Raw genomic sequence first — 15,166 nt, forward strand, 5'->3', positions numbered from 1 at the left:
TAAATAGAACAGATTGTCCAGTGTCAGTTTAAAGATGTTACTGGTTTGAACTTTCAGATTATTCGAAAGCCAATTGGAAGCCCATATCCATTTGTCATTCACTTTCTCAGAGTTAAATATACACAACACACTCAACCGCATCAACTTCCTAGTTTCAATAGAGAAAGCAGCAAGCTAGAGGAATTGTTTACTGGGGAAGTTATCTAGAGATGTTGAAACACAAGAGAAGAATGACAGTTTAGAAGCATAACAAACTAAATGTTGAAGGACACAAGGTCCATCCTTTTCTCGTATTCTCCATCTCTGCCACTACTGGCAGTCCTGTAGCTCAGTGGTTAGAGCACTCGCTTTGCAAGTGAGAGACCTGAGTTCAATTCCAGGCAGAGGGCGAAACCTTGGGCAAGTTTCCTTACTCCACACGCCTAATAATAATCCCTCCAAAAAAACAAAAACAATAATAAATTGGTCATTTTTAATCTATGACTGTTTGTGGGACATTGCTGTGCGCAATTGGCTGCCGCGTTCGCCCGCAAATATAGTCAATTCACTTTACAGTGTGTTCTGTGAAGCGCTTTGGGACGTCCTCCCGACGTGAAAAGCGCTATATCAAATGCAAGGATTATTATTATTATTATTATTACTGGCATAGGAAATGGTAACAAACACTATGCATCTCTCAAGGGTGTGTGGGTGGAAGTGGTGAAACAAGAAACAATACACATATAGTACCAGGTACGTTGTTTACTTTCCAGTATTGGTGAGTAATAGCAGGATACAAAGAAGAAAGGAACAAGCTCACCTTCCTCAATCACAGTTGATGTGCAGCCCAAAATATATATACTGTATACTTGTGCTCAAAATAACAATAAAATGGGGATGAGGGGAGAAGCACTCTGTGAGTGTTCCAGAGATAGGAACTGAATGGATAGGGAAGATAGGTTAATCTTCTATGCAAAGTTACAATAGTGAGGAAGAAACAAGAGGGAGCACAGGGCATTGGACAAGAGCCAGCCAAAGTAGCCAAGGAGACAAGTGCTGGAATGCTCTTGAACATTTCAATCGCTGAAAACTACTGTGGGATTGGGGATTAGGATTTGTAATGTAGCACATTTAATGATGGGACAGACTGTTTTCTGTCACCTTACTGACTATGATATAGTCAGTTGCTGTGACAGTCAAGTAGATTGCCTTAGAGATTGGTCAACACCACTGGCAGATACCATTATGGCACCAATGCATTCATTGCCTTCATTCCAGTGGATATCTATCCCCATCCCTGCAAGACATGACAGGGGAAAGAAAAGACCATTACCAGTAGCAAACCATATGAAAGAAATTCAAGGTGTTGATACTTAAAACAAACACTTGATCCTGATAGAGGGTATAAGACTCTTGTATTGTGCAGATTGCAAGATAAAACAGAGTTCAAAAAAACCAAAAGAATCAAGTATGTGTTTAATAGATCAACAGTGCAAGTAATTGCCTGCACAACAAAATCCACTGTACAACTATTTACATCTTTGCTGATTCGATATATAAAATCATTTTGAACTGAATTTCAATTCAAACCTTTCAAACGTTAAAGCAAAGATCATTTCATTAAGTAGACGGCCTGTTTGCCTACAAAAACAGGCACTACATTTTACAGTAATTACTGTGAAGTGCTTTGAGACGGATATAAAGCACTATACAAATAAAAATTCTTCAGATCTGCAGTACATAGAGATCTTAATTTAATAACTAAATTTCTAAAAAGTCAGAGGCTATTTCCTTCTGTCCCCCCCCCCCAAACAATACGTTTGGTGCAAGCCTCCAAATTATTTAAGCAAAAATATTTTCATCAAGTGAGTTCACATGTGATCATACTGCAGGAGAATCTGGAGTGGTTTAGATACAAATCCCAAACATGGAACAGACTTTGTGCACATTTTAAATTGTTAAACCATTTACTATAAATGTAGCAACACTGATCATAGTGCCAGGAATGAGTGGTTTCAATATCAACCCCAAAACATGGAATACACCTTTGGTGCATATTTTACACTATTAAACCATTTACTTATACTATAAAGGTAGCAATACTGTTCAGGAATAAGCATTGTGCAGAGGAAATGTAGAATGAAATGTCTACAGCAGCAGACATGGTGAGTTGGGGGAGGAAACAAAAAAAAATCAACAAATAGAAAGTGAGATGATGCGATTGAAACAGTTGCACCCACTAATAAACACCATTTACAGCTCAATTACACATCAGGTAATTGTTACAGAAGCTGCATCACAAAAATTAGAGCACTTTTCCTTTAAAAAAAAATGGAGTTTTTGCTTACATCAGCACCCAAAATGTGAGCCTGAAATCAGCCAACAGTTAAGAGGATATTTTACTGAAACCTCTGCCTGGCTTTCTCCCTTTTCTGATTCCAGTAATCATCTCTAGACGATGTAGCGTTGTCAAGATCAGCACTTCTTCCTTTCTTGCTGACCTTTCTGGGTCTCTCAGCAGATCCTGCCGTTGGATTTCCATCCTCGGGTTTCACTTTTTGTGCAGAAGTACAAGTGTCATCTTGTACCATTCGTCTTAAAATACTCAGATTTGATTCATAACGAGACCGTATGCTTTTCTTTATGACATCCACAATATGGACATCACAATCAAACAAGACCTTTACAAATTCCAAGTATGCTCTGTTGAAAAAGAATTTTATATAAAAAAAGTTAGGTTCTACGGATCTTTGTAATTCATCCAGTACCCTTGAGAGAAAAACAAACGGTACATGTTCATAAAGCCCATGTTCTAAGGAAAGATGTAATGCAAGGATTAGGTACAAGATTCATAATATGAATGTACAAAAGAAACTAATCTTCAGGCAAATTTAAATAACTTGCAATTATAAAGCACCCTTCATGTAGGGTAACGTCTCAGACTGCTACAAAATGGGGTTGGATGCCAAAGAAAAATAGGAGGAGGGAGATGGGGAAGGTGACTATAGACATGATTGAAGAGAATAGGTTTTTAGGATTTAAAGATAAAGAGAAATAAAGACAGAAGGGTTAGAGGGAGATAGTTCCAGAGGTTGGGGGCATTGTAGCATAAAGCTCGGCCATTGGTGGTGTCAGAGAGAGCGGGGACATGCACCAGGTCTGGTGAGCGACAGGAAGCAAGCAGAGGAGTGGAGAAGGCAATCACATTCAGACATTTGGAACTTGTTACTACTGCTTTTTACAGCTTCTAAATACTCCATAACACAGCACATTGAAAATATAATGTAGTCTCCTATATAATCGCAGTCACCTCTATCCAAGGTGCCTTCCTTCAGTCCAATGTAGGAACAAGGACCTTAACTTTATACATTGCTTTGTTCCTAACTGTTCCTCTGTTGACTTGAAATTACTATTATGGAGGCCCAGAGCTTGATTAGTACTTCACTGCCGTGCTGCCATCAAAACCAATATTTTTAAAGACTGATGAAGTTTCAACCCTAAAATGTTTTGATTTATTTTAAGGAGCTAGAAGTTTAAGATCAATTAACCTAATAAAATAAATACTGACTTGTATTATTGGCCAGATTTGCTTATTTCAGAGTAGCAAGTATTATATGGACAGACAAATATTTACTGCTGCACTGTAAAAATATTTAAAATTCCTACAAGCTTTAGTATAATTATATTGAAATGCAAATCCATACAAATAAAAAGTCTGTCCAACTGCCCTGCAATCATCAAATGGTAACATTTTATTTCCTCCAAGAAAGTTTAACAGTGGTAGTATCTAACTAGTCTAAAACTAATTTCCAAATTAAGAATTTCCAAAATGTTGCATTTCTTCAATGACAGTCTTAAAGCTAATATTCGGAGGATATCGAGACTGAGTTTTAATGTGCTGAGCATGTTATCTTCTGGAAACTTCAGCATTAGAAGAGCAATACCAGTTTCATTCTGGACGACACAGATTTCCAATTGCTAAAGAGAATATTGATATTACATTCCGTAAAGAGCCCAGTTTATAAAAATGCATCGCAGTTAACTCATCTTGGTAGTAATAATAATCCTCGCATTTGATATAGTGCCTTATCACGTCATTGAGATGTATCAAAGCGCTTCACAGGATGCACTGTAAAGTGGATTGACTGTATTTTGTGTGCAAAACGCGGTAGCCAGCTGTGCAAGCAGTGTCCCACAAACAGCCATGCAATGAGCGACCAATTTTATTTGGAGGATTCTCTTAAAGGGGCAGCACCCATTAATTCCAGCTGAATCAGAGGATAAACAAAATGTGTTCCTAAAATAAGTTATCAGCTCTCTTTAGATCGATGACATGCAGCTTTAATCCAACAGCTAAGGAGCCATGATTCGGAACCCCAAATGGTGAATATAGTGACACCTGTAACAGGTTCAGGTGGAGGCTTAAGTTGGACCCAGGCTTCCCAGGGTTGTGGAGGAGAAAACCTGCTCCTATTCCTTTACAGCACCCTCTACTGGTTGTACACGTGTGTGGCAGCCTGGTGGGGAAACTGCAGGCTCAGCTGTGATACTCTGGTCAGGGAACTGTTGATACTCACTGCAAAGGCTCACACATCAGCAATGGCCACTTGGGACAGGGCACCAGAGGCTGATAAGCAATTGGGAAACCGCACCCTAGCAACAAGCCAGACCAGGAGCAGAGGGGAGAACATTTGCCAACGGAGAGAATTTTAAAAATTGGACACATTAAATTGATTTAAAAAACTATAATTTTGGTCTTAGTCTAGGCAGGCACAGATGTTCTGCCTTCAAAGCTGGGTAAACTGGCCTTCCCCCATGAGCAACCATTAACGATTGCTTGAAATGCTGGTTAAGGAATGCTCAGCATTTGGAACACTCAGCATTGAATTTCACACTTTGCTATTTGCCAGGCACTGTGGAATCAGCTCAGAGGAACACTTTATGTACAAATGAAGGCAAAGGCCTTAAAGATTTCTCTCTCACTTTCTCCTCTTCTCGTTCTCTTCCTCCCCAACGCCAAAATGGCATAAGGTGAGCTAATGAGAGAAAGGTGCACTTCTGATCTTTTGCTGAAGACTTCTTTCCCCCATTCTGTATCAAACCACCATGAGAAAAGCACCTCATTTACACAATCTACTCTGAAAAATATAGGAGGTGATACATGCGAGTTATGGGAACATGAGACAGGATGTCTAACCGGGGCCTAAATGTTTCCTATAAAATTTGGAATCGCAATATGAGCTCTTCAAAATGTTTATAAAAGGTATTGTTTAAAAAATATTCAAGTCATAATGAAAAAACATAGCATGGTTATCTGGTAGCACAGTTTAGGCAGGTACAGTTGATATGATAAGTTAACTCCAATATATAGTTTTGTTGGGGACTTAATCTAAGAATGAAAGATGCATTTCTCTAGACTGTAGATGACCCAGTATGTACTTACCCATTTAACAGCAGATCATGTAAGTCAATCATTTCTGCAAAAGCATTTACATTATCATGTGCTATGGCACAGATGTCAAAGTTCTGGTAACAATCCTTCTGCAGTTCAGAAAGGATTTCCTGTATTACTGAACATCTGCGAATATTACAGCTGAATCTTGACTTAATCCCATTAGCATTACACTTCAGGAAGTCTTTGATAAACAGTTTTCCCTATTAAAAAAAGAAAAAAGTTTTAATAACTGCATCCTTCAAACCCACAAGTTAATTACTTTATATGCAAATATGCTTATTTATGTTATATCTTTGTATACTGATTTGCTGAATCCATTATTTGTCTATCTAACGAATCAAACTTAAGTTTGCAAATCTCCATAATCATACTGGTGCAAAGTACAGTATTTACATTCAGGTCAGTTCTCAGATTTACATAGTGATACAGTACGGAAACAGACTATTTGGCCTAACCGATCCACCCCAGCGTTTATACTCCACACCTATTCCTCTCTCCTATATTCCTCTATTTTTTTCTCTCTTATGTATGCATAATTCTAACCAATACCTATGTACCAACAAGACTTTTGACCGCCAAATAGTTGTGTTGCCTGTATACACATTGGCATTGCGATCTCCTGTATTCTTGGGAGGCAGGAACATTTCTTTCTTATTTTACTGATTTTAACATTTGGGATTTGGATTCAAGCCACCCACATGTGGACGATTCCTCTTTTTGTGCAGTTGGTGTCGCTTGAAAGAACACAAAGGGAACAGAAGTCAGGAGAGCTTTTTGTTTATGCACCAATCAGAGAGAGGAAAACTTGATAAGCAAGTCTGTCTAGTTTCAAAACAGAAGACAGCAGGGCAAGTTAAAATCTCTGCCTAGTGCACCGAGTACGACACAGTGCAATGTTCCCCAGGCTGTAAGTGACCAGAGTTAGCACATTATCATGAGGATACAAAGAGACAAAGAGAAAGGACCCAGTGATTTTTTTCCGGGGATGAGATGGGGGTGGGTGATAAAGGGAAGAGTAGTTTTAGGGGAAAAAAATCACTCTGATTGCTCTTACACTTAAGTGCACAATATTAGTCAATAATGCTCTGGCCTGGGGACACCAAGAAAGACTGCCAAATTTAACGCTTTCTGAGGAAGGGAGGGAAGATGTTTCAGATAGGCTAAAACTTATGTTTAGTAGTTTTTCTAGAAAAAACAAAACCATTGCAAGAATCTAAAAACTGTCAGAACATCCATCTTTGGCAATGTAAACAATTCAAATTCACAAATAAATTTACATTACATGACAAACCCGGTTTTACGGGGACTCAACCCAGCTCACACAAGAGCAAATTCCAAACCTTAGTGCAGTTTATGAAAGAAATCTCCTGTGCTGTATGTTAAAGAGAACCACTCTTTAATTTGGGCCCTAGTTAGACTTTAGATAGGATTATCTCAGAGGATTATTCAGCCTCTCAGCCCCTAGGCTCTGGAACTCTATCCCCCAGTGCCTTCACCTTGCCTCCTCCCTTTCCTCCTTCAAGGCTGGTCTCAAGACCTTTCTCTTTGACCGTGCCTTCAGCTCCCCTCTCGACTCTCTACCGCCTCCTCCCTTCCCTCCCCTCACCCTGACCATTTCGCCCCTGCTCGGGTCCTGACCCAACTGTACAGCGCCTTGGGACGTCCTCCCGACGTGAAAGGCGCTCTATAAATGGAATCTTGTTGTTGTTGATTAGTTTATTTGAATTATTTACTTTGCTTTAAACATCCAACTCTTATTTCCTTCAAGTCCTGCCTCAAGACCCTCCTTTTCAACCATGCCATCAGTCAACCCGCTTCCCCTCCCCTCTCCCCCCATAACCCCAGCTCTGGTCTGAAATGCTGTACACTGTCCAGCTCCTTGGGACGTCCTCCCGATGTGAAACGGCTATACAAGTGTAATCTTGTTGTTGTTAAAAAAGATTGCTGCAGCACTATACATGGATAGTACAGTATTTTGGTTAGATCCACCAGCCCCTCTCATCCCCCGATGATGAACTGCCATGTGAGAAAGCTTCAGAGAATGCCAGAAGCGGCAGGAGGCAGCTCAATTTGATGGCTAACATGCATTAAAACAATTCAAACGGTAGATGGTTTCATTAAATCTGAGCTTCAGGAGGACTGGAGATCCAAAACATATCGTTACTTTGCACTTACTAAAAGAAAGCCTAGATGCATGGTTTCCTTTTGCTCAGGAAAGTAGAATTGATATTCTGCCATTTCCCATCTCCCTTGGCATACACCTTGGCATTAATCATTTTCTAAATCTTAGTGACTGAAGCAGAAGTCGTCTGGGGTTAAGAGTGTGCAAGCTGACCACTTTTAAAGAAATTACCAATAATATAGTTGTACAAACATTTCAAGAAATACATTTTACTGAATATTTGAATCAACAATTGAGAGTGGATTTCCCAATTTCAAATGACATCAAAACAACTTGATTTATCTGTATTCCTTATACTCTCCATTTTGTCTTTAAAACTGCAGTGAGATCATAATACTATAGGTAGATCTGGATTATATGTTAACCATAATTATAGAAGGGAGGCAGTATGAAAGATCACCCTAATTCTTCATGCAACATAATTTAACCCCCTTGGCAGGAGGGAAGGTAAAGTGCGGTTGAACTTGCTTGGCAACTGAATTCAGTAAACTCTGTGTCACGGTCTTGGCTGTCCGGTTCCTGAGCCAAGTGGACATGTAGTACTCCGAGGCACTGCTGATGATAGAACAGCCAGCGTGGCTCATCATCAGGACTGGGGAGGGGCAGACTCATCACTAGATGTAGGGCTCCTGTTAATACTGGTCACCCCCACTTGTCCTTCACTGTCCGGTGCCTTATTGTTGTTGTTGTTGCCTTGTTGTTGTCCGAGCTAGACAAGCAGTGGGAAATTTGCCAGGCACTGGGAAACTTGACAGACAGTGCTCTCAATGGCTAGCTATGTTGTTTTGGGTGATTAAACTCCAGCAGTACTCCAACACAGACTCTTGGGTCCCCAAGACTTGGATCTTGCCAACCAGCACCTAACACTCTCCTAAATGGAGTAAGCAGAGTGCATTCTCCAGGAAAGGAGTACACATTCCATTCCAGACACAGGGAAATTTCCATGTGCAGGTTATACATGTATGTGGAACTCCCAGGCTTGTTTATATACTCGAAAACATGGTGATGGGTTCCCATATTTGCCAGACACCTAGCTAACATAAAGAAATGCAACACACTTATCACTCAATTGAAAATTCAGGTTACCTGAAAACTTTGGTCAGTATTCCACATCATTTCTCTTTTCCTCAGGGTAAAAACTCTGGAGATGGTTTCACAGATATCACCAGCATGATAGTAACTCACCCAGCAGGCTAGTCTTCAGTCAGGTCAACTATCTACACAAGTTTAATCCTTTCCACACTCAATAATTACACACAAATACAGGGTTCAATGATAGTAATGCAGAACAGAATCTCAACTGATTTACTCCATCTTAAGCCCAGAGACATGGGGCAATTGCAGCATCTTCACTCATTATAGCCAGTGTATATAGTCTAAGATGGCATTCCAATGGAGCAATATTTTGTATATCCGGTTCCTGAGCCAGAAGGGGCTGCAGTGCACCAGGGCACTGCTAATGACAGCACAGCCTGCCTGGCTCATCGGCTAGACCTGGAAGGGCAGACCAGTTATTGGGGGCAGGGAGTCATCCCACTCAGCTCCTGGTAACCCTGCAAGCCAAAGCCCTAATGGGTAGGGTGGTCCTAATTGGACAAGCAGCGGGAAAGCTTGCTAGACAGCAATATTAATGGCAAGCTACACTCTGGGGTCCCCACTGCAGATACAAAGTATAGAGTTTTGATTGTGTACACTGGTTAAATCAGTAAATGTAGATAGGTACTGATTTGACTCAAATTCATTTTGTACAATCACCGTGCTTTAAATTTCACTGATTACATTTCAGTTTTCACTACGAGATGCCCGTTGATAAATGTGACCGTTCAAATGTTCAAATTTCACAAGATTGATTCTTCCTCAACATCATTTCTTAATCAGTGCAAAGGAGGAACAAGTGTTACACAAGACATCAGCTCCAAGATGTATATAAATAAACACACTGCAGCAGACAACTTAAATCGCAATGCACGTTTGAAATCTCTAATACTCAAGACATGTTTACATAGTCATTTAAATATTTTACCTGTGCATCAAACTTCCCTGCGTTCTGAAGAAATATTCTGCAGACTTCATACAGGTTATGTATTTCACAAGTATGGTTTTCCAGACATTCAAAAACTGCACATCCCACATCACCAGCACTGAGCAAACAGTTACTTATTTCAACTGTTGGATAAAATAGACATTTTCCTAATTATTTTGCATATTGGGCAAGTCAGCCCACAGGTTTAAAAAAAACAACTATTGCAATGCTTATGGGAAGAAGGGTGAATTATATAAAACATATTTAGCTAGCAGTGTGTTGGTCTCAATCTCAATGGGTTTAGCAGCATCTGAAAGAGAAAAATAGGTCAGCACATCAGGTATATCCCTTCATTAGATGCGACACAACTGACCTGCTGTGCAACCTTTTTTATTTAAAAACAACTCAATGGCCTTGGATAACAGCTGAATAAATCGCATGAACTCTTTTGTCATTCGAGCTCTACTCAAGTATCTGTCTCAACCATAGCCATCTTCTGTATAAACAAGACGAGCAGCTGTGTTGAAATATGGTCTGTAGCACAGAACAGTCCACATCGAGGATCCATGTAAGCTACGGCAGATCGCAAATCCATTTGAATATATGGAGCTCTGTTTATTGAAGAGCGACATAAATCAGCAAAGGTCAAATGTTAAACTTAAAAGGGGCCAGGCACTCTTAAAAAAAGGAATACTCGGTTGCTCTAAAGGCAATCTGCGATCTATAATATCTGCTTCTGATGGCTGAGGGCTTGTGATCGCCGTTTAAAGTACATAATAGCACATTTCAACATAAACTGTGCATTTCCCCCCCACTCCCAGTGTCAACTGGAAAAAAACTGAGCTTTGTAAAGACAACAACTGGGTGATGCTCAGCATAAAACTAAAGGAAAATGAATAATAATATAATGCAGGTACTGATACAATAGATTTTTTTGTTTCTAGATTAAGTATTCTGTATCACAAGAATATATGCTATATAGCTAATTCACCTTGCGGTATATTCTGTGAGGCACTTTGAGACATCTCAACTACATGATAAGGCGCTATATCAAATGCAAGATTATTAATAATACAAAGGAATGGGGGGGGGGGGCAAGAGAAATCCTTCCAAAATAAAATACATGCCTAAAGTAAGAGGAAAACAAGCATGTTCGCTGTTTAAAAATCTGAACCACAGTTTCCATTAAACCTGCGCACAAACGATAGCAATTTTTGCGCCATTGGTTACTCCCAAGAGGCTGGGATGGTTCTCCTTTTTAGAGCAGAGAAGGTTAAGAGGAGAGTTAATAAAGTTGTTTTTAAAATTTGGTAAAAGTAAAAAGGCGCAATCTCTGACAGGGTCACTTCACACACTGTCTCTCTCTCTCTGTCTGTCTGTCTCTCTCCACAAGCGGCTCCCATAACGACTCTCCTCTAACCCTGAGCCCAGCCACTCTCTCTCACTGACTTACTCTCTCACTGAGCCGCTCGCTCACTCTCACTGAGCCGCTCGCTCACTCTCACTGAGCCGCTCGCTCACTCTCTCACTGACCCGCTCGCTCACTCTCTCACTGACCCGCTCGCTCACTCTCCCACTGACCCGCTCGCTCACCTTTCCACTGACCCGCTCGCTCACTCTCTCCCTGAGCCGCTCACTCACTCTCTCCCTGAGCCGCTCACTCACTCTCTCCCTGAGCCGCTCACTCACTCTCTCCGAGCCGCTCACTCACTCTCTCCCTGACCCGCTTACTCACTCTCTCCCTGACCCGCTCACTCACTCTCTCCCTGACCCGCTCGCTCACTCTCTCCCTGACCCGCTCGCTCACTCTCTCCCTGAGCCGCTCGCTCACTCTCTCCCTGACCCGCTCGCTCACTCTCTCCCTGAGCCGCTCGCTCACTCTCTCCCTGAGCCGCTCGCTCACTCTCTCCCTGACCCGCTCGCTCACTCTCTCCCTGAGCCGCTCGCTCACTCTCTCCCTGTGCTGCTCACTCACTCTCTCCGAGCCGCTCACTCACTCTCTCCCTGAGACGCTCACTCACTCTCTCCCTGAGACGCTCACTCACTCTCTCCCTGAGCCGCTCACTCACTCTCTCCCTGTGCTGCTCACTCACTCTCTCCGAGCCGCTCACTCACTCTCTCCGAGCCGCTCACGCTCACTCACTCTCTCCCTGACCGGCTCACTCACTCTCTCCCTGAGCCGCTCACTCACTCTCTCCCTGACCGGCTCACTCACTCTCTCCCTGAGCCGCTCACTCACTCTCTCCCTGAGCCGCTCACTCACTCTCTCCCTGAGCCGCTCACTCACTCTCTCCCTGTGCTGCTCACTCACTCTCTCCGAGCCGCTCACTCACTCTGTCCGAGCCGCTCACGCTCACTCACTCTCTCCCTGACCGGCTCACTCACTCTCTCCCTGAGCCGCTCACTCACTCTCTCCCTGACCGGCTCACTCACTCTCTCCCTGAGCCGCTCACTCACTCTCTCCCTGAGCCGCTCACTCACTCTCTCCCTGAGCCGCTCACTCACTCTCTCCCTGAGCCGCTCACTCACTCTCTCCCTGAGCCGCTCACTCACTGTCTCCCTGAGCCGTTCACTCACTCTCTGAGCCGCTCACTCACTCACTCTCTGAGCCGCTCACTCACTCTCTCCCTGAGCCGCTCACTCACTCTCTCCCTGAGCCGTTCACTCACTCTCTCCCTGAGCCGCTCACTCACTCTCTCCCTGAGCCGCTCACTCACTCTCTCACTGACCCGTTCACTCACTCTCTCCCTGAGCCGCTCACTCACTGACTCTCTCACTGACTCTCTCACTCACTCACTGACTGACTCTCTCACTCACTCACTGACTCACTGACTCTCTCACTCACTGACTCTCTCACTCACTGACTCTCTCACTCACTGACTCTCACTCACTCACTCTCTCACTGACTCACTCTCACTCTCTCACTGACTCACTCTCACTGACTCACTCTCTCACTCACTGACTCTCTCTCTTTCACTCACTCTCTCACTGACTCACTCTCTCACTGACTCTCTCACTCTTTCACTCACTCTCTCACTGACTCACTCTCTCACTGACTCTCTCACTCTTTCACTCACTCTCTCACTCACTGACTCACTCACTCACTGACTCTCTCTCTTTCACTCACTCTCTCACTGACTCACTCTCTCACTGACTCACTCTCTCTCTCACTGACTGACTGACTGCCGCCGGTGTGTGTTGCTCACCTGTGCTGTGCACTGACAGCCGCACCTTGCCCTGCACAGAGCCCGAGCCTCCCCCTCCTCCTCCCCCTCCTCCTCCTCCACCACCTCCGCCGCCGGCAGAGCGCTTCTCCGGCCCCAGCTCACTGCCCTCCGACTCCTCTCCGGCCACCGCGTGAAAGCCGAGGAGCAGCGACAGGACGGCCAACCTCGGCGGCACCAGCAAACCCATGTCCCTCCCCTCCTCCTCCCCGCAGCCCCGCAGCCCCGTGTGAGCCCGAGCCCCGCTCCCGGGGCGGCTTTACGCAGCGCTCCCCAACCACGTGAGGAGAGGCAGAGGCAGAGGGAGGACCTGAGGCACACAGCCAGGGCTCTGCCTCTCGCCCAATCACTGCCTCCTGCCCCCCCCCACAAGCCTGGCTCCCCCTCACAAGCTGGCAAGGCTGCCCACCCCCTCTCACCCCCTCTCACCCACCCCCACCCACACACCCACCCCCAGCTGAGCGCTTTTTACGGAGCGCGAGAGTTACCCCCGCGCACGCGCCGCGTTTCCGCCCGGCGGGTCGAGCCCCGTGAACCCCTTCACTGGAGAAGCCGTAGCCACCGGCTCGGAAGATCGCCCTTCGGGTCGCGCCCATCTCCTCGGGGCCGGGTCGGGCGGCGTCTCGAGCGGACACCGTCCCGGCGCGAAGGGCAGCTCGGAAACGGCACGTTGTTGCCGTTGCTGTTGCTGTTGAAACGAAACCCGTTTTGCCCAAAGAATACGCACCTCACGGTATATCCAGCGAAGCGCTTTGATACGTCTCGTCTACATGATGAGCCGCTATGTAAAAGTGAAAGGGTTATTACTGATATCATTAAAAGTTGGTTGTGCAGCAAGCAAATGAATGCCAACATGCCATAGTTAACTTTTGTAGCGTTCATCTACAGAATGCACAGTCACTACACTTCACATATATCCTGGGAAGCATTTTGAGACACCCCACTTGATGTGGAAGACGCTACGTCAAATGTGAGGATTCTTATCATTATAAAGTAAATAGTTTTGGATGGATATCGAGGTTTATTAATTAGGGAGCAGGTTTTATTTACGCAAAATAGGTCTTGTGTGGGGTTTAGAGTATATTTTTTCTCGAACGTTTCCAGACAATGTGAAACTGCTATTAAGAAAGCGTGCAAATGCTACGATGGCAATAGTCAAAAGTCCATCAGCAGTGAAGCCATTTTGAACGCTTTGTGTGGTTTGGGGCCCTATCTTCAGAAAGATGTTGAAGAGGATAGAAAGAAGAGCAATGACGATGGTTAGGACAATCTTCAAATTAGACCATAAGATATAGGTCACTTTAATAAATGATGAGAGGCTGGCACACACAGGTGATTTTGACAGCAGACTATTTCACTTAGACTGTAAAAGGTTACTGGAGGTTTAAAATTAAAAAGCTTTAAGAAACGCCAGCGATTAACATTTTTTCCACACAGTTTAAAATACACGGAACAGATGCCAAACAAAAGTAATAAATAGTGTGCTGATTAACATCTTTTAATAAAATCAGAATCTGCTTAAGAGCAATGTTGGAGGATATAGTAGGTGCAGACCAATATGATACTTCACAGGACACCCATTTCTGTGTTGCCGTAGCTCAAGACCCAAAGGTTTCAGTATTGCTGGCGCCAGTTGTTTGGCGAGAAGAGACTAGTTTTGATTTAAGACTTTGAATCAGGGCTTTTGACTTGGGACTAAGATGAACTTTCCCCCAAGAAATAGAATTGGAGTGGTGGAGTCAACCAGCATTGAAAGGAACGTATCAAAGTCAATGTGGTAGATGGTCTGTGGAAGGAGTGAATGTGATGGGTCAAGTAACTTTTTCTCATTCCACATGTTTCTAGGATAGAAATGAAAGGAAGATAGCTCACACCAGTGTGTAATGATCTCATAGCTTTACCAAAAACATTATGTTAAAATGCACACAATCACTTTCAGATATTTCCTTTTTTTTGAAAAAAAAGGTCTTCCTTTGCAAAGGATGGATCTTTGCTGTGCTGCTAGTTTCTGTCATTCAGGGAGATAGAAACTGGAGGTATGAAGATCAGCATATTTTATGCTTTAGAGGACATCAATCTGAATTAGAAAAATGTTCAAAGCAAATCTACGTATGATATCATCTTGTACATTCAAGGGGCAAGTAGTAATATTTGAGAGCAGGGTAGCCTGACAGATGTGGACATCAGTGTCAACACCAGGAGTCAGGAGTTCTGATGAAGGGTCGTGGACCCGAAACGTTGACTCACTTTCCTTTCTCCATAGATGCTGCCTGACCTGCTGAGGGTTCCCAGTGACTTCTGTT

The 15,166-nt window shown here is 43.6% G+C and overlaps 1 protein-coding gene across 1 annotated transcript; it reads right to left on the reverse strand.

The window, feature by feature from the left end:
• Positions 1–726: 726 nt before the first annotated feature.
• LOC103175882 (stanniocalcin-1-like) lies at positions 727–13,060 on the reverse strand. Its single transcript, XM_007889174.2, has 4 exons — positions 12,846–13,060; positions 9,640–9,782; positions 5,423–5,634; positions 727–2,682 (listed from the first exon to the last, which is right to left on the reverse strand). Exons 1-4 carry the CDS (start codon positions 13,051–13,053, stop codon positions 2,379–2,381), a joined length of 867 nt encoding a protein of 288 aa, XP_007887365.2. The 5' UTR covers positions 13,054–13,060; the 3' UTR covers positions 727–2,378.
• Positions 13,061–15,166: the final 2,106 nt, after the last annotated feature.

This window comes from Callorhinchus milii, unplaced genomic scaffold (assembly GCF_018977255.1).
Source record: "Callorhinchus milii isolate IMCB2004 unplaced genomic scaffold, IMCB_Cmil_1.0 Scaffold1, whole genome shotgun sequence".
Taxonomy (NCBI): domain Eukaryota; kingdom Metazoa; phylum Chordata; class Chondrichthyes; order Chimaeriformes; family Callorhinchidae; genus Callorhinchus; species Callorhinchus milii.